This window comes from Chiloscyllium plagiosum, unplaced genomic scaffold, assembly GCF_037043375.1.
Source record: "Chiloscyllium plagiosum isolate Xiang-an unplaced genomic scaffold, Cpla_swu_hap1 HiC_scaffold_34, whole genome shotgun sequence".
NCBI classification, from domain to species: Eukaryota; Metazoa; Chordata; class Chondrichthyes; order Orectolobiformes; family Hemiscylliidae; genus Chiloscyllium; species Chiloscyllium plagiosum.
This window is the reverse complement of record NW_028270172.1, coordinates 46,368,749-46,387,220: the sequence shown is the minus strand read 5'-3', so window position 1 is coordinate 46,387,220 and position 18,472 is coordinate 46,368,749. Positions and strand designations below refer to the sequence as shown.

At 38.9% G+C, this 18,472-nt stretch overlaps 2 protein-coding genes across 4 annotated transcripts in view; one reads left to right on the top strand and one right to left on the bottom strand.

Moving 5' to 3' along the window:
* LOC122564343 (dysbindin) overlaps positions 1-1,651 on the top strand; it is a 198,257-nt gene extending 196,606 nt beyond the window's left edge. For both annotated transcript variants that reach the window (XM_043719076.2, XM_043719077.2), the window contains one exon: positions 1,027-1,651. In XM_043719076.2, the coding sequence (XP_043575011.2) occupies positions 1,027-1,259 (233 nt within the window). In that variant the 3' untranslated portion in view covers positions 1,260-1,651. The remainder of the gene's footprint in view (positions 1-1,026) is intronic.
* Positions 1,652-2,077: 426 nt separating this feature from the next.
* jarid2b (jumonji and AT-rich interaction domain containing 2b) overlaps positions 2,078-18,472 on the bottom strand; it is a 458,793-nt gene continuing 442,398 nt past the window's right edge. For both annotated transcript variants that reach the window (XM_043719074.2, XM_043719075.2), the window contains 2 exons: positions 12,541-12,648; positions 2,078-3,937 (listed from right to left, as the gene is read on the bottom strand). In XM_043719074.2, the coding sequence (XP_043575009.2) occupies positions 3,761-3,937; positions 12,541-12,648 (285 nt within the window). In that variant the 3' untranslated portion in view covers positions 2,078-3,760. The remainder of the gene's footprint in view (positions 3,938-12,540; positions 12,649-18,472) is intronic.

Sequence of the window (18,472 nt, the reverse complement as noted above, 5' to 3'; positions counted from 1 at the left end):
CAAGTCTTGGACAGGATCTATCGGTTCACATTGACACGTCAAATAAACCATATTTGACAGAATTTGTGATTTATAAAATAGACAAGGGCATTGATAGGGTGAATAGCAAAGGTCTTTTTCCTGGGTTGGGGGGGGGGGGGGAGGAGAGGAGAGAAAGAGAGGGGAAGAGAGAGGAAAGTTCAGAACTGGAGGTATATTTTTAAGAGAGGAGAAAGATTTAGGAAGGACCTGAGGGGCAATGTTTTCACACACACGGAGGTTCTTTGCCAGAGGAAATGGTAGGTGTAGTAGTTAACATGTAAAGACATTTAAGCAAGTACCTGAATAGGAATGATTTAGACTGATATGGGCCAAAAGCAGACAAGTGGGACTAGTTTATACTAATTTGAGCACACTTCAGTAGGTATGACAGACATCTCAACAGAACAGAAAAATCCCTCCTTCAGCCCACAGGTCTAGGATAATGTGTTCAAGACCCTTTCTCTCATAGGTTGATCTATATCTTGCATTACTGAAATTCTTTCCTGTTTAGGTTTCCCTGCAAAACAATCTGATGGAACACTCAAGGCATCTTTTTGGTGCCATCACATACTTTAAACAGGTTTTGCAGCTCTGAAATAAATAAATGACCATACATCAACCTTCAAATTGATATTTGTATGTAATTATTGGATTCCTATGTGATGGTTTATGAACAATCCAGAGTAAAGGCAGCATTGTGGCTCAGTGGTGAGCACTGCTGCCTCACAGCACCAGGGATTCAGGTTCAAATCCACCCTTGGACGAGTGTCTGAGTGTTTCCTCTGGGTGCTCCGGTTTCCATCCACAGTCCAAAGCTGTGCAGGCTAGGTGAATTGGCCATGCTAAATTGCCCATAGTGTTCAGGGACATGTAGGCTAGGTGCAGGCTTCTTGGGTCAAATGGCCCATTTCCACACTGTAGGGGGAATTCGATGAAGTAGTGACAGCGGAGTAAAGGCCATCATTTTCAACAGCTAACAACAATGCCATTTTTCTCTTTGTACAGGGTCCAAGTCTGAGTCACAACAAGGTGAAATAACTCTGCAAGTGCCAAACCAAGATGACCTAAGATTGAAACTATCTTCCTTCTCTTCTACCTCTGCTGACAATGCCAGTCACAGTGTGAGTGAAGATGATACTCCACTAGTTCAGTCTGACGAGGAAGAAGTTCAAATAGACACAAGCTTAGTCACAATGAATTCAGATTTAAAAGAGAATGCTGACAGTGATTCTCAGTAAAGTGTGAGATATTATTTGAAACTTTGTTGAAGGTTACTGAATTTTGAATTGCGTGAAAGATATATAATGGATAATCCACATCCTTTCCCTTTTGAAAAAATGTAAATTCCTGTGTCTGCTGATACTACATGCTGTAGTAAGTTACCCATTTACTTCAAATACAGAAGCATATGTCGCAGGCTTGACTAACAAACCTTCCCATCTAAGATATTGTTCACCTATCTATGCACTATGCTTAATGAATCGATATGTTGCCTTATTCTACCACATAATTCCCAACATACAAGTATCCTTTAAATCCCAGTTTGCTTGTTTGTGTTTTTCACTAAGGCTCTTCTAGCTGACTTCATTGTGCACTTTTCACCTTTAAATTAATAAAAGGTTTTGCAGTAGCTTCACTGCCAATTTTCATCTGAATCAGTGCAACCAAAGAACTGCTATGTCTCCACATATTTTTAAACTTCTGTCCTTTCATATCTCCCTCTAAGTTTTGACCAAGTTTGATCACTTTGTTCTTTCACAGGGTAGCCAATTAAATAACATTTCAAGATTAGATTTACCCCTCCCATTTAAATAAAATACAAAGTGAGCCCTGCAATGCCAGATTCTTGGAAATAAGTATAGTTGAGTTCCTGCTACACATCAGCTACCAGTACATTTACAGATCAATTTTGTGCTATATACAAACCAATACTATTTACAGTGCAGAATCAAAGGTGTAAAGATGGGGTAACAAATTAACAAAACTTTAACTTAATGTACTTGATCAATGTCTTTAATGTGAACAGTTAAGAGAGGAACAACTCAACTTCACAGGAAACTGCTCAAAAGTTTTATTAAACTTTCAAGTACAAACCTGAAAAGTAAAAAAAAATTGCAATTACAACGTGAACTTTCCGCACAGAAAGGAAAGGTGCAGAGCAGAACTAATAAATTAAATGTCAATCAATCAGTAAGCAATAGTCAAATATGTCTGCTCTCAAAGAAACAACAAAAATACATAGTAAGGCCATAAAAACTGGACAACCACATTTGAAAAACACTTGAAATCAGTTATGTTGTTAAATACTCCAAGCAGTTCAGTCTTCTGCAGAACAACAACCAACTAACAACTGGGAAAAAAAAATAAAATGACTTCTTGACAGTCACCACTGGCAAGCTCAGTGCAACATGGGTAGCTACAATTAATGTTGCATTTTCAGCAATGAAAACTAGTTATAATGAACAAATGTTTCCCTTTTCTTTTTTAATAAAATACACTGAAAGGGGCAACAGCTACACCATTATTTGTTCAGTGATGTAAGCAGCACTTAAATGTTACAAGAAACCCTGTAAGCGTCCAAAACCGATGAAGAAACTGAAACATAAGGCTTTTCTTCATCTCGTTTCTCCACCCCAACCCAACCCACCCCCACAAAAGGCTCAAGTATTTAAAACAATTTACAGGCATATATACAAACTTTATTTTTGTTTTCTTTTTTCTTCTTTAATCTTTATTTTTTTTACAAATATGGAAAGTATAACACATAGAAATGAAGGAGATGCATTTTCACATTTCACAAAGAAATATGCACGTCCTCTAGTGGCTCTCCATTGTGACCATCTCATCAATGAACTGAATATTAATGCTGATTCAAAAAAGGAAGAATGTAGAAGGAACACAGATGAAAGTGGAATTAAAATGGAATGTCACAAAGATTGCACATCTACAAAGGCGAAACAGGGAGCCCTGCTTCAAGAACTGGATAAAGGACACCATTGTAGGGTTCTCTGATAAAATGATTGACAGCACCAAAAACTTTATGATTTGCTAATGAAAGTCAGGCACAATTTCCTCCAGCCAGGCAGCCTTATTATTACAGATGCATAGTGATGTGCTGGTAAGGAGAAAAATATCACCTTTACTTTACTTTCAAAATTACCATTTTTATACTTTGTAAACCAGATCAAGTATCAGCTGCCATGACTCTAAAAACAATAGAACAATTTTCTAAATAGAAAAGCAAACTTTTCAGCTTACACTTAACCAAAACATAAAATTTAGCCAAACTGAAGCAGTTTCTTTCAAGTTTTACCTCCCCTTTCCTCCAAAAAGCTGCTCGCATGACTGAAATTGCAAGATAAAACATACAGCACTTAACTTCAACCTAGTTCAAACGGGTTTAAAACATCCCACCTGTTCACAGTAACAGAAAAAAAATCAAACTTAAAGAGGTTTGCTTCAGCCAAAAGGGCAAATGCAAACTTGGATTACGGTTCAGCCCTTTGACTTGGTTTTAAAACAGTGAATGAAAACACCACTACTGCATTCCAAGGAATACTGCCAACTGCAGTGGTTCTGGTGTTCCTAAAAATAAGCCAACATTTTAATGCTAAAACAAATTTTTTTTCCTAAAAAAAAAGTCATCTTTAGAGCTAGTGCAAAGACAGCTTGCATTCTTCTAGCAAGTACTCACAAATTATAGTACAAAAAGAACAACTGAGTACAAGACTTGGCAACTTCATGGGGAACTTGTAGCACTTCTGGACAAGGATGAAAGTCTAGTTGCTGGCACATCAATGGTTGCTCGTTTCCGAGGCCCTCTTTTCAGTGCAGGCTTGCTGGTACTTGTATTGTTGTTGCTGCTATTAGCTGCTGCTTTTCCACACATTTGATTGACTAAATTGTTTATTTGATCCTGTAATGTTAAATGGTTTAAAAAAGATACATTTATTATAGCTAACAATTTTTGACATTTGCACAAAGTATTGACATTTAACAAAACTGAATGAAAATCTGCCTCTACTATGTTACAGTCCAGTTCTGAGCTGTCTTGGGACTGTGACAAAAAAAAGACCTACTCCCAATTCAGCACCAATTGACTGTGTGACTCATACAGGCCCCAAGAGTTTGGAAATAAGAAAGAAAGGAACACAACTGCATAAGAGGGAGCATCAGATTAGTCTTTGTTTTAAATTGAAGTCTGATAGAACTGAGCTAGGGGTGGGTATGAGCTTGAGTGGAGTAGGATAACAAACGCAAGGCAAGTCCTAATCACCTCTCACCCATGGCACTGAAACTCAGTGAATTTTAAGTCTTAGACTTCAACTGCATGCCATTAGTTTATTAATCAACATGAAGCAGAAATGTGATTAACTCATGCTACACAGCAAATCAGAGAATGCCTAAACCTTCCTCGGTAAGGCCCAGAGAAACAAAACTTCATTCTTCATCTTGTACAAAAACCAAACATTAACTTTCATGACTGTAATTGGAGCCCAACGACGTCAACAAATCCCCATCTATATACTGATGACCATCAGAACAGGAGTAATCTAATTTTCTTCTTCTGCCTTTCATGACACCAAATTTCATACACTCACCTTTGTCACATTTCTCTTAACACCTTTAGATAAAAAAAAAGTTAATTCTAGATTAAGAGCATATACAGGCTTCAGATAGATGTGCATGCTATTGGCTCAGGAGAACAAGTTACGATTGATCTATGCACGATATGGAGGGAGACCATTTTAACTGCCCACATATATGTTTTATGCCATCACATAGGATTCATTTGACTTTTTGTCACCTGGGTTTGACCTTACCTGAGACTGCATAATGCTGACACAGAGTGCCAAAAATTGGAAGAATTTCATTCTACAACACTAAAAACCCTGATAAACAATGTACAGCAGTCATGAATATGGACCCTGGAAGAACAAATAGATTTCTTCAGTCAACTGATGGTTTTCAGGAAACTGAGTGTGATTATAATCTTATTTAGTAAACCAATGGCATCACTGGCAGAATGCCTGCAATGATACACTATTAACTGTTTCTGCTTGCTGACAGGTTGTAGGCAGGGCCACAGATTAATGCTTCATTCAAAAGACAGCACCTCCAAAAGTGCAGCATTCGCTCAATACTGCACTCACATCATGTTTGGTTTCTGTGTTCATGACATGTACTACAACTTCAGCCTACAACTTTCTGACTCAGAGGTAACAGGGCTACTAATTGACTAACTGGCAAGACTTTTAAATGATGGTAAGTTACAGCAGTAGTTTAACCAAGGTTCTCGCTACAGCAACTTAAAAAATTCATGATTTTTACAACCTTTAAGGAAAACTGCTTGGGAACACCACCACCTGCAACGCCTCTTCCCAGCTATGCAATCATCTAGCTTGGAACTCGATCACTGACCTTTCAGTATGGCTGGATCAAAACTGTGGAATTCTTTCTCCAACAGCATTCTGGTGCACCTACACTCAAAGGGGCTCAGCAACACCTTCTCCAGGGAATGTAGGGATGGGGAAATGCTAACTTATCCAAGGATATCCACATCAGTGACTGAAGAAGAAATGTTGAGGCCAGAGTTATTAAATGATGAAAACTCAGTTTTGTTTGTAACCACAGGGAAATTTTGATAGTTATAATCAAATGAAAGATCAGTTCTGGCATAAGACCATCAGCATTTTGAAACTTCTGACTAAAACCAAGGATTCTGCTTTAAGGAAATTCAAACTGCAGTACCACTTACATGATTGAACAAACACAGAAATAAAATGCTACTGTTACTTTCAGTAGTAAAGATTTAAGGAACTTTCATTGGACTGTGCTACAAAATTGTTTCACACTGTTTGGAAGATAATAGCAATTCTGCTAATTATTTGCTTTAAAACTGATTCATTTTTATTCTTGACAGTGGGTAATGATTTGTTAATGTTATTTGCTCTAACAAACGATAAAGGAGAAGCTGAGATTTCCTGAATTTAATCATATTAGGAATTTTAATGAAAGTTTCAAGTACAAGGATTCAAAGAGTGTGTAAAATGACTTTTTATTTGGCACAGTTTTTGTAACTATGAAGTAACATGTTGTGACATCTAAAAAGTTTGCTCTCCTTGTAAATCTACAAAGGAATTAATGCCTTCAGCTGACAGCTTCTATATTTAATCTGCCATGCAACAACTTTTATACTGCAAAATACAAGTTTATTAATGAATACTAAATTCATGTTTATTAATTTTAAGTAGATACTTCCCCACAGTGACAGAAGGAAGTTATGACTAAATTAACCTCTTTGGCTTTTAAACAGAGACATAATAGATTGCTTTTTGTTTGAAAGAGGCATTCATCACAAAAATATTGTTGGCACAGCAAGAGTTTTAAGAGTTTTCATAATTCATCAGTAGATATCAAAATCACAGCATGGCAATGATCTGGATTTAAGTTTTTGCCTTTCAGGGGTTCAGATTTTAATGCAAACACTTCTGTCTTTAATGGGCATCATTTGTTTCAAAAACTGGACTAGGTTAGATGAGTTGATGATTTGCTGTTTCCACCATTCAAGAGGAGAGAGTTGCCAGAAGTTGGGTAATGGAATTAGAATAGAGTAAGGTGTATACTCAAGGTAGCTCCCATTCATGAAAAAGAAAACTCTTTTAAAAAAAAACATAGAAAATAAAATTGAACTTTGACATCTTGCAGCCTCACAATGATGTTCTTTGGATTTGGGATATTCTGAATTGATAAATTTGACATAGTTGCAAGGACAGTGTCTTTTTATTTTTGTGCCTTTATAAACAGTGTACTGCAATGAGAAAGAACTAATTTTTTTAAAAAGGGGTTTATCAGGACAGCTATATAATTCCACAACAAAGACCTTGACACCAATTGTGAACTCTTGATTCTTGTGACTATGGGTTTCTGCAATATGCGGATGATCAGGAGCTGAGGAGCTGCTTACAAATTAAGCTAATTGGTTCTCAGCTAACTGGGCAGGTTGGAAGTGGAAACAAGTTACAGAGACACAGACACAAAGAGGAAGATGCAGAAGTTTCCTGTTGTCTGCAGTAAAAACAAAGTCAGTTTAAACTTTAAAAAAACCAGTTACTTTTCCTGCAGCAGTCACTATGAGTTGAGACTTTGGAATTGATAAATCAGAGTTATCTTTCAAGTGGATCAGTCACTCTATACTACTTAGAAACCAATGGAAGCTTCCAGAAAAAGACAACTGAACAAAGGCTTGGCGGAAGCCAAATAAAGATCATCTTAAAATTGGAATCAGGAAACAAAGACCACTGGACTGACTTTACTCCATCAATAATCTACCTTTCCTTATGTGCATGTGTAAGTAAAAGGGGGGAGTTGAAGCATTGATTAGAGTTTCAGTCAGCGGTGTTATGTGCCAATGGTTCATATCTGTTTATCTGTAGCTATAGTTTAATTACTTATAATAAACAATTATTCTTCTTTAGAATGAAAACCTGGTCCATTATTTCTGTCAACCTTGGTCTGAAAGGCAAATTGGGGCCCTATGCATTCCTTAAAACAACATAAATGCTCAATTTACATTGCATCACCCCAGTGGGTCATAATATAGGTGACTTTGGATATAAAAGCTCTTCTCAATGAGAATAAACAAAATTTATGATACCTTATTGAGGTTTATAAAATCATGAGGGGCATAGATAAGATGAATAGCAAAAGTCTTTTCCCTAGGGTGGGGGACTTCAAAACTTGTGGGCATATTTTTAAGGTGAGAGAAGAAAGGAACTATCCTGTGTGAAAATCTATGTGGAAGAAACTGCCAGAGGAAGTGGTAGATATAAGTACAGTTACAATATCTAAGAGACATTTGGACAGGTGCAGGAATAGGAAAGGTTTAGAGCATGCCAAACGCAGTAAAGTGGGACAAGTTTAGTTTGGGAAATTTGGTCAGCATGTACGAGTTGGACAAATGTTCTGTTTCCATTCTATATGACTCTATATGAAGACTCTATATTGGACAATAAAGTTCCTCTAGGGGTCACAAATAAGATGGAATAATAATTATTCTGAAACATTGAGTATGAAGTTATCAAAAGTATGAGGTAAAAATAGAGAAAGTACACTACCAATGTTTTTTTCCAAATTCATCTTTTTCTTTACCTCAATTGGAAATAAATCACCTGGGCTCAAAATATATCAATGCATATTCTAGTGAAAACCACAAAAATCTGGCATAAAATACCTTGGAGATGTTGGCACATATTGCTTATGTTGAGCACTGAAGATTGCATTCTATCACCTAGGCACCAAACTAATGTGATGAGGTGAGGGGATGAGCAAATACCTCAAAACACCCTTGACCTCTTCAAGATACCAACTGAAAGCCCAAGAATGACTTGTATTAAATCTCATCTGTGACATGCCACTGGGCTAAGGCAGTGTGCATACACAAATGTGGCTTAGAGCATGTGAAGCAGTAAGCATACTGAAAAGCATGACAAATTTTCACTGAAGTTTATATCTCAGATAACACTTATTTGACCACAGCCTAGCATGAATGGTTAATATAGCTCAGTACAGTGAGACTACTTTATAAACTGTCAAGGAATTGACACATAATAAATAAGACACGCAATTTTTAAACAGGGTAGAGTGACTGTCAAAGGGCGTAAAATCAAAATAATTAAAGTAGGTCGCAATTATGGTAGGGAGAAATTAGCAAGAATGACCCTCAACATAGAAACTGATAAGAGAACTATAACACACATTTCATTAACACAAATTCACTGTAACATGATTGACAAATTGAGGACACTTTCTGAAGCTCAAACTTTTAAAACACGTTGGCTGTAACATGATTACATCACCAATAGTTTAAGCGCCGTTTCTAAAGCGTGATTTTTCTATAATGCAGCGTTGCACAAGAGCACAACCATCACATTACAGGAGAACTACCTGAATGTAATTTTTCAAGCCATGAATTTCTGGTAACCTGTAGTTTTCTTTATAAAACATTATGATGTCGCAGAATGTACTGCTTAAGATGAGAGTTTAGATGTCTCAGTCAACATAATTACTTAGAAATTGCTGGGTCTTCTGCAGCAGGAAAATAAGAGTGGAGGGTGAAATGCAGGTTCTGCCCCTTAAGGCTGTTGATATAGAGCCTTATGAGAATATTTAGAGGGACTTTAAGGTTGAAAGAGTTAAAAATCTAAAAGCATACATGATAAAAATTAACTGTGTTTTTAACATTCAAATTAACTAATGGCAGGTAAAGACATTTCCAGTGCACAAGACAAGATTGTTGTTATTACAGGCTAAGAAAAGGAATATAATCCTAGAATCTCTAGTGTCGAAATAGGACCTTCAGCCCAACAAGTCCACACTGACCCTCCAAAGAGTAACCCACCCAGACCCATTCCCCTACCCTATTACTCCACATTTACCCCTGACTAATGCACCTAACCTACATATCTTTGAACACTATGGGCAATTTAGCATGGCCAGCTCACCTAACTTGCACATCTTCTGGATTGTGGGAGGAAACCAGAGCACCAAATTGTCTGTACTCTCACCTCATCGTGCTTAGACAGATAGTCATGAATCTTCAAATGTAATTTCCACTGATTATGTATTTAGTTTTTAAGTCTGGTTCATTTGGATGGATAGAAACAGTGCTGGTTATTATTTCCTTACAGATTCAAAAAAATAATTCGTAGAGAAATTGACAGGAAAAAGTTAAACAACCAGGTCTGGGTCTGTACATATATGAATGAGCCATAATTGGAAAGATTGGGCTGTGGTTTCCATAAATTAGCTATGAATCAAAGTCAGGAGACAAGGAGTGACCTTACACATTTCCAGAAAGTGAGAAGCAACCTTTATGAGGAGGCTGAGGGCCTCAGAGCCATTTGGACATCCAAATTCACCTCATAGCTTATAAACTAAGGTATAGTCTCACATATGGCGCAGAAGCATCTGAAGATTGAGAGAATTATACAGGGATCTGGACAAGAATGGTAGGAATCACATACGTATGCAAAAAAGCCCAGGGACTGTGTTGCCTTTAAGTTATATTTTCGTTAAGATCTTGGTGATTATTGTTTTAAATATGAAAACTGTTATAGACTACAAGAAACCACTTATATCAAATTTAAATTGAATAATTGCTGATGAAGAAATATAGGAACAACTGTTCTTGCCACTGGTAAATAATTTCACAACTATAAAGGAAATCTAGAGGCTTATAATTGAGTTAGAAAGTATATCTGGGAGGAAGGTCTATCAATACCCTATTGAGTACTGGAGTTAAAATCTAATTTAAGCAGGACAGATTAAGAAAAAGGCTACTTTATATTCTTGATTGTCTTAATTAAAGATCCTGCTGTAAGTTTTACCCAAGCTTTAGTAATAGAATCTTTAGATAATTGAAAAAATGATGCAGGATTCCAGAATAAATCCCTGCAGTTGACCTATGATATCATGAAGACGTATTTGAAGGGACCTTCATGGTTGGTTACCCCAGAACCAATGAAGTTGTATTAGGTTAGATTAGATTAGAGTCATAGAGATGTACAGCATGGAAACAGACCCTTCGGTTCAACCTGTCCATGCCGACCAGATATCCCAATCTAGTCCCACCTGCCAGTACCCGGCCCATATCCCTCCAAACACTTCCTATTCATTTACCCATCCAAATGCCTCTTAAATGTTGCAGTTGTATCAGTCTCCACCACACCCTCTGGCAGCTCATTCCATACACGCACCACCCTCTACGTTAAACCTTTGCCCCTTAGGTCTCTTTTATACATCTTTACCCTCTCACCCTAAACCTATGCCCTCTAATTCTGGACTCCCTGACCCCAGGGAAAAGACTGTCTATTTATCCTATCCATGCCCCTCATAATTTTGTAAACCTCTATAAGATCACCCTTCAGCCTCCGACACTCCAGGGAAAACAGCCACAGCCTGTTCAGCCTCTCCCTATACCTCAAATCCTCCAACCCTGGCAACATCCTTGTAAATCTTTTCTGAACCCTTTCAAGTTTCACAACATCTTTCCGATAGGAAGACCAGAATTGCACGCAATATTCCAACAGTGGCCTAACCAATGTCCCGTACAGCTGCAACATGACCTCCCAACTCCTGTACTCAATACTCTGACCAATAAAGGAAAGCATACCAAATGCCTTCTTCACTATCCTATCTTCCTGCGACTCCACTTTCAAGGAGCTATAAACCTGCACTCCAAGGTCTCTTTCTTCAGCAACACTCCCTAGGACCTTACCATTAAGTGTATAAGTCCTGCTAAGATTTGCTTTCCCAAAATGTAGCACCTCGCATTTATCTGAATTAAACTCCATCTGCCACTTCTCAGCCCAATGGCCCATCTGGTCCAGATCCTGTTGTAATCTGAGGTAACCCTCTTCATTGTCCACTACACCTCCAATTTTGGTGTCATCTGCAAACTTACTAATTGTACGTCTTATGCTCGCATCCAAATCACTTAATGTAAATGACAAAAAGTAGAGGGCCCAGCACCGATCCTTGTGGCACTCCACTGGTCACAGGCCTCCAGTCTGAAAAACAAACCTCCACCACCACCCTCTGTCTTCTACCTTTGAGCCAGTTCTGTATCCAAATGGCTAGTTTTCCCTGTATTCTGTGAGATCTAACCTTGCTAATCAGTCTCCTTACTGAAGTCGATATAGATCACATCTACTGCTCTGCCTCATCAATCTTCTTTGTTACTTCTTCAAAAAACGCAATCAAGTTTGAGAGACATAATTTCCCATGCACAAAGCCATGTTGACTATCCCTAATCAGTCCTTGCCTTTCCAAATACGTGTACATCCTGTCCCTCAGGATTCCCTCCAACAACTTTCCCACCACCGAGGTCAGGCTCACTGGTCTATAGTTCCTTGGCTTGCCTTTACCGCCCTTCTTAAACAGTGGCATCATGTTTGCCAACCTCCAGTCTTCCGGCACCTCACCCGTGACTATCGATGATACAAATATCTCAGCAAGAGGCCCAGCAATCACTTCTCTAGCTTCCCACAGAGTTCTCGGGTACACCTGATCAGGTCCTGGGGATTTATCCACCTTTAACCGTTGGATTAGATTGGATTAGATCCCCTACAGTGTGGAAACAGGCCCTTCGGCCCAAATATGTCCATACCAACCCCCCAAAGAGTAACCTATCCAGACCTATTTCCCTCTGATTACTGCACCTAACACTATGAGCAATTCAACATGGCCAATCCACCTGACTTGCACATCTTTGGACTGTGGGGGCAAAGCAGAGCACCAGGAGGAAACCCACGCAGCGATAGGGAGAATGTGCAAACTCTATACAAACAGTCGCCAGAGGCTGGAATCGAACCGGAGTCCCTGGTGCTGAGAGGCAGCAGTGCTAACCACTGAGCCACCGTGCCACCCTTTAAGATACCCATACACCTGTGAGAAGGATACACAATAGAGGCAGATTCAGTTTGTAATCAGAATATACACAGATTTCCAGAAACAAACCTCATCATAGCGATACATCATCTTCAATCCCCGACAAGATTTCTGCTTTTCTACATGGCGAAGAGCACACTCGAGACAGAAGACAACATTCTCATTTTCTTGTACCACCTGGATAGGAAGAATTTTGTGGGTCAGTACTTCAAATTGGTCAACATACAATCAATTTCTTGTCAAAAAGCAGAACTTTTGTTGGAGTCCTACAGAGGTACAGTTAAAGTATTGCTGGTATAACATTTTGAGATTTATGGAGAACAGTGCCACCTTAGCTTACCTGAAGTGATTCTTGTGTATCTGATTATATAACTATTTCCATCTCTCCTAAAGACCAATCCAGTATTAGTTTCTGACCTGTATTCCACTGCAGATTAGTCTAAACGAATCCAGACTATAATATTTTGAAATATATTAGAATACTTTGGGAACTTCAATGTCTTAGTCCCTTCCCTGTAAGTGAAATTGTATTTGCAAGACCCAGCGAGAGCTTGCAATTTGCCAAGATACCTAGATAAAATTGAAGTGTGTATGGAGATCACTGAATAACTCTCTTACTTTTATTTAAGCTTTTGATTTTTACATGTTATCTCATCCTAACATCTTTGGCTTCAGACAGCAGTAGTATAACATTGCATTTGACCAGGACTTAAAACAAAAGCTTGCATTTCTGTAGTACCTTTGATGTACTTAAGACATTTCCAAAGTGATTTGCAGCCAATGAAGTACAATTGAACTGACTAGCATTATAATGTAACATGATGGCAGCAAACGCGGATACTGCAAACTCTCACAATGAGCAAACAAATAACTAGATTATCTGTTCACTGACATCATAAAGCAGATAAGAATTGACATGAAACAAGTTAGAATTCCCTTGCTGCTCTTCAATGGAATCTGTCTAACTAATAGTCTGGTCCTTGGAGTAAAATCTCAATCTGAATGGGCTGAATGTTCCCAGCACTGTATGGAAATGTCAGGGTATATGAGATAAAATCTCACATTGGGCTTCTTCAATATTTCAATGGAGAGAAAACTGCTACAGCTGTGCCAAGGCTGTGTAGGTGTCAGGTTAAACTATAGCAATGTAGCAGCAGCAGAGATACACTGTAAAGTTTGCAATAGTTATATTTAAACTTAATTATCTCTTCGGGCAAACAGCAACAAAGCAGATCTATGACTGCTCTTAAAGAGCCTAAATCAGGATTTGTGCGTGGTGGCCCCTAATCTACCTTTTTTCATTGAGCAAGCAGCAATCTGGCTTATCATTATCTGAAGACTTCAGTCAAGATCTCACGTTTGATTCAGGCAGAATAAGAAACTTTTTTTTGAGAGAACAGTCAAATTCAAATAGATTTACATAGCTGTCCAACTCAGGAAAAGCATTTCCAATTAAACATAAATCAATCCCACAAACAGACTGCAATTAAACTGAATGACATAGCATCATATTAACAAACATTGTCCCAACCACAGTACTAAAAGTAAATTAGGAAAATTTTCAGTGTAACATTAATTTTGAATTATTACTTTAATCCCACAATAGAATTAAAGGTGAATGGACATTATTTTGGATATTAAGATGATTTGAGAGACTCAAGTTACAAGGAAAGGTTGAACTGTTTGCCATAGACAAAGAGGAAGAGTCAAGAGTGTGTTGCTGGAAAAGCACAGGTCAGGCAGCATCCAAGGTGCAGGATAATCGACGTTTCAGGCAAAAGCCCTTCATCAGAAGAGGAAGAGGTGACCTAATGGAGATTTTCAAAAATACTTGGTGTTTTGAAAGAGCAAAAAATTCTTCCTCAGGTAAGTGGGTTAATAACTAGAGTCTAATGGTATTGCAGACTGTCCAGAGATGGCTCACTTGGTCGACCTCAAGTACGGAGGGCTCTCCTTATGAGCAGAGCTTCAGCCTATATTCATTGGAGTTTAGAAGCATGAGATGTGACCTTATTGAGACACATAAAAGATTTCTAAGGGAATTGACAGGGTATATCTTAAGTTGTTTTGCCCTTGTCGACATCAGAAAAAGTGGGTCACACATCTAAGATATGGATAAGGAAACATTTCTCTCAGAAGGTACTGAATCTAAGGATTCTTTTTTAAACTGCAGAGGTCTGTGGATGCTGGGTCATTAAGTTTATTCAAGATTGAGCTAGACAGATGTTTAATCAGGAAGGGAATCAACAGTCTTGATGTAAAGACAGGAAATTGGAATTGAGGGTTCTCAAACCAGCCATGACCTCAATGTATGGTGGAGCTGATTGGCCTACACCTGCTCCTACATCTTATACTCTTATAGAGTCATAAATCCAAAATCACTGACAAAAGATCTTGAAGGGAGATGTAGAGAATCCTTTTCACTCAGTTGTGTGGAATAGTGTTCAATAACAACCAAAATCAGTGAGTGGTGAAAATAGCCTCTTTGTTGAGCATCTGCAGTCGCACAGTTTGAGGCAATGCAATTCGAAGTACAGTTCTTACAGTAGCCTCTTTGTACACAGTTTTTACATACATGAACATTTTAGCACTAAGGTGTTATGTAACTGTACCTATTGTACACAAAAGTCTGTGTGACATCTGTCCTGGGGAAGCAGGAAATGGTTTAAATTTTCAAAGTTTGTGCGAAGATTTGTAGCTCGGGTGCTCGTTGTTGTGGTTCTGTTCGCCGAGCTGGAAGTTTTTGTTGCAAACGTTTCGTCCCCTGGCTAGGCGACATCATCAGTGCTTGGGAGCCTCCTGCGAAGCGCTTCTTTGATGTTTCCTCCGGTGTTTATCGTGGTCTGTCCCTGCCGCTTCCGGTTGTCAGTTTCAGCTGTCCGCTGTAGTGGTTGGTATATTGGGTCCAGGTCGATGTCTTTGTTGATGGAGTTTGTGGATGAATGCCATGCCTCTAGAGACAAACAGTCCTACCACAAATTCAACCCAAACTCTGGGTTGTATGTCGATGACACGTTTGTAATCATTAAAAACACGGAAATAGAAAAACACACCGGATCATCAACGCCACACTCACAGGAATCCGATTCACGAGAGAAGAAGAAAAGGATAGCCAACTCCCATTCCTAGATGTGATGGTACAGAGAACACCGAATGGAGAATTCACTACAAGGGTATACAGGAAAGCCACACACACAGACCAAGTCCTAAACTATGAAAGTAACCACCCCAACACACACAAACGAAGCTGCATCAGGACACTATTCAAAAGGGCCACAACACACTGCAGTACACCAGAACTGCAAAAAGAAGAAGAGGATAACCTATACAAGGTATTCGCCAAAACGGATACCCGCGCAACTTCATCAACAGATGCCTAAGAGAAAGACCACGGAACGAGGACATACCACAACCAAAAGGACTAGCCACACTACCATACATCAGGAGCATCTCGGAACTGACAGCCAGACTACTGCGACCCCTAGGACTCATAACGGCACACAAACCAACAGCCACGCTCAGACAACAACTCACCAGAACGAAGGACCCGATACCCAACATGAGCAAAACTAATGTAGTGTACAAAATACCATGCAAGGACTGCACAAAACACTATATAAGACAAACAGGAAGACAGCTAACAATCCGCATACATGAACATCAACTAGCCACGAAACGACACGACCAGCTATCCTTAGTAGCCACACACGCAGACAACAAGCAACATGAATTCGACTGGGACAACACTACTATCATAGGGCAAGCCAGACTGAGAACAGCCAGGGAATTCCTAGAGGCATGGCATTCATCCACAAACTCCATCAATAAACACATCGACCTGGACCCAATATACCAACCACTACAGCGGACAGCTGAAACTGACAACCGGAAGCGGCAGGGACAGACCACTATAAACACCGGAGGAAACATCAAAGAAGCGCTTCGCAGGAGGCTCCCAAGCACTGATGATGTCGCCTAGCCAGGGGACGAAACGTTTGCAACAAAAACTTCCAGCTCGGCAAACAGAACCACAACAATGGTTTAAATATTTGCTAAATGTTACTCCTGATTGAATTAGAGTGTGCCTACCCATTCTGCTTGCATAATAAAGAGGTGTTAGTTCTTTTGTCTTTTAAGTTAGTGACCTATATGATCTACATAAGACCTATATGATCTAGACAAGTTAGAAATTATATGTGCACGAAAAAGTATAAAGGATAATAAACTGATCTACTGCAGCTTGTTGCGAGATTTTATTTATTATTACTAGTTTTGACAGTTCTTTACAAGTTCATTCATGCAGTTTCATGGCAGCACTGTTTTGATTGTAAAGGAGATAGTGGCACTATTTAGTATGTATTTAACAGGTACATTCTAATCAAGGAAACTATATGATGTTCTGCAATCTATTCAGGTCCCGAGAGACGGTTGCTAGGAGCTGATCAATATCATAATCTTTCCATAATTTCAGGTGAGTCATGGAGACACATGACGAGGATGGCATTGTTCTGATTAGGTTACAGTATTAACATTTATTCAGGGGTAGCCTTTGATATAGAAACAGATCTAAACACTGCTTGCAGTAGTAGGCCGGCAAGGAATGAAGGTGTAAAGAAGCAGTAATGGGTTGGAAGGGGTGTTTTAATTTAGTCTATCTTGTAATAGTAAAATGTACTACAAAAACACAGTTTTATGAATGAATGAAAGAAAACACGGTGTAGTAAACTGATGAGCGAGTTAGTAAAGAGTTACGAATGAATGAATGGGAATACAGTATTTAGTAAATATAGAGCACTTGTGAGTTAAAAGATTGGTTAATAGGCCTATAATGCAATCTCACAGTTGTCAAGATTTTGAATGCTCTATCTGTTAAGGTGATGGAAGCTGATGCTGGATGGTTAAAGAATGAAGAACTTTCGAAATCTGTACAAAAAGCAAGATGTATGATTAAGCAAAGGGTCTTTCAAAGGGTCAAAAGATCTTTTTTTTTCTGCAAATTTCAATGATTTTACATGGCTTCATTTTTGTCACTTCATGAACAGCTGATATGAGCCCCACATTGTGAGCTGCAAACTAAATGTAGCCTTGGATAGTAACTGAATAGCACAGGTGTCAAGGTGTAAAAGGATAAGAGCAAAAACATGCTCGAATCTCAGGCATTCAGGTGACTTTCCTAACTTAGCTGTACCTTCTGCTTCTAGACTGACACCAGCACCATCATCCTCTTCAAATTTATTTAAACTTTGTAATATCAGTAATTATTAACTGTATTATTTTAATCAGTGACTTCCTCTTCTCTCCAAAACGACAGCGCTCAACAACTAATTTAGTTGCCCGATGTCATAACCCTAATCCTTCAACTATGAAGTCCACACATTACATGTCAGCAGCCTAATTTCCTTGCAAGACAACTGCCATAGGAACATGAGTAAACCATTCAGTCTTGATGTCAGAAGACAGAGGATGGTGGTAGAGAGCTATTGTTCAGATTGTAGGCCTGTGACCAGCCAAGTGCCACAAGGATCAGTGCTGGGTCCACTGTTCTTCATCATTCATATAAGCGATTTGGATAATAATATAGTTAGCAAGGTTAGTAAGCTGCAAACGACATCAAGATAGGTGATATAGTGAACAGTGACAGTTATCCAATAGTGCAATGGGATCTTGATCAACTGTGCCAGAGGGCTGAGAAATGGCAGATGGAGTTTACTTTAGATAAGTGCAAGGTGTTGCATTTTGGTAAGACAAACCAAGGTAGGACTTACACTGTTAATACCAGGTCCCTGGGGAGTGTTGTCAAACAGAGAAATATAGGAGAGCAGGTTCATAGCTCCTTGGAATTGGCATCACAGGAAGACAGGATGGTGACGAAGGCATTGGGCACACTTGCCTTCAGAAGTTGGAATGCCATGTTATGGCTGTACAAGACATTGGTAGGGCCACATTTGGACTATTATGAACAATTCTGGTCGAATTCTGCTACAGGAAGGACGTTATTAAA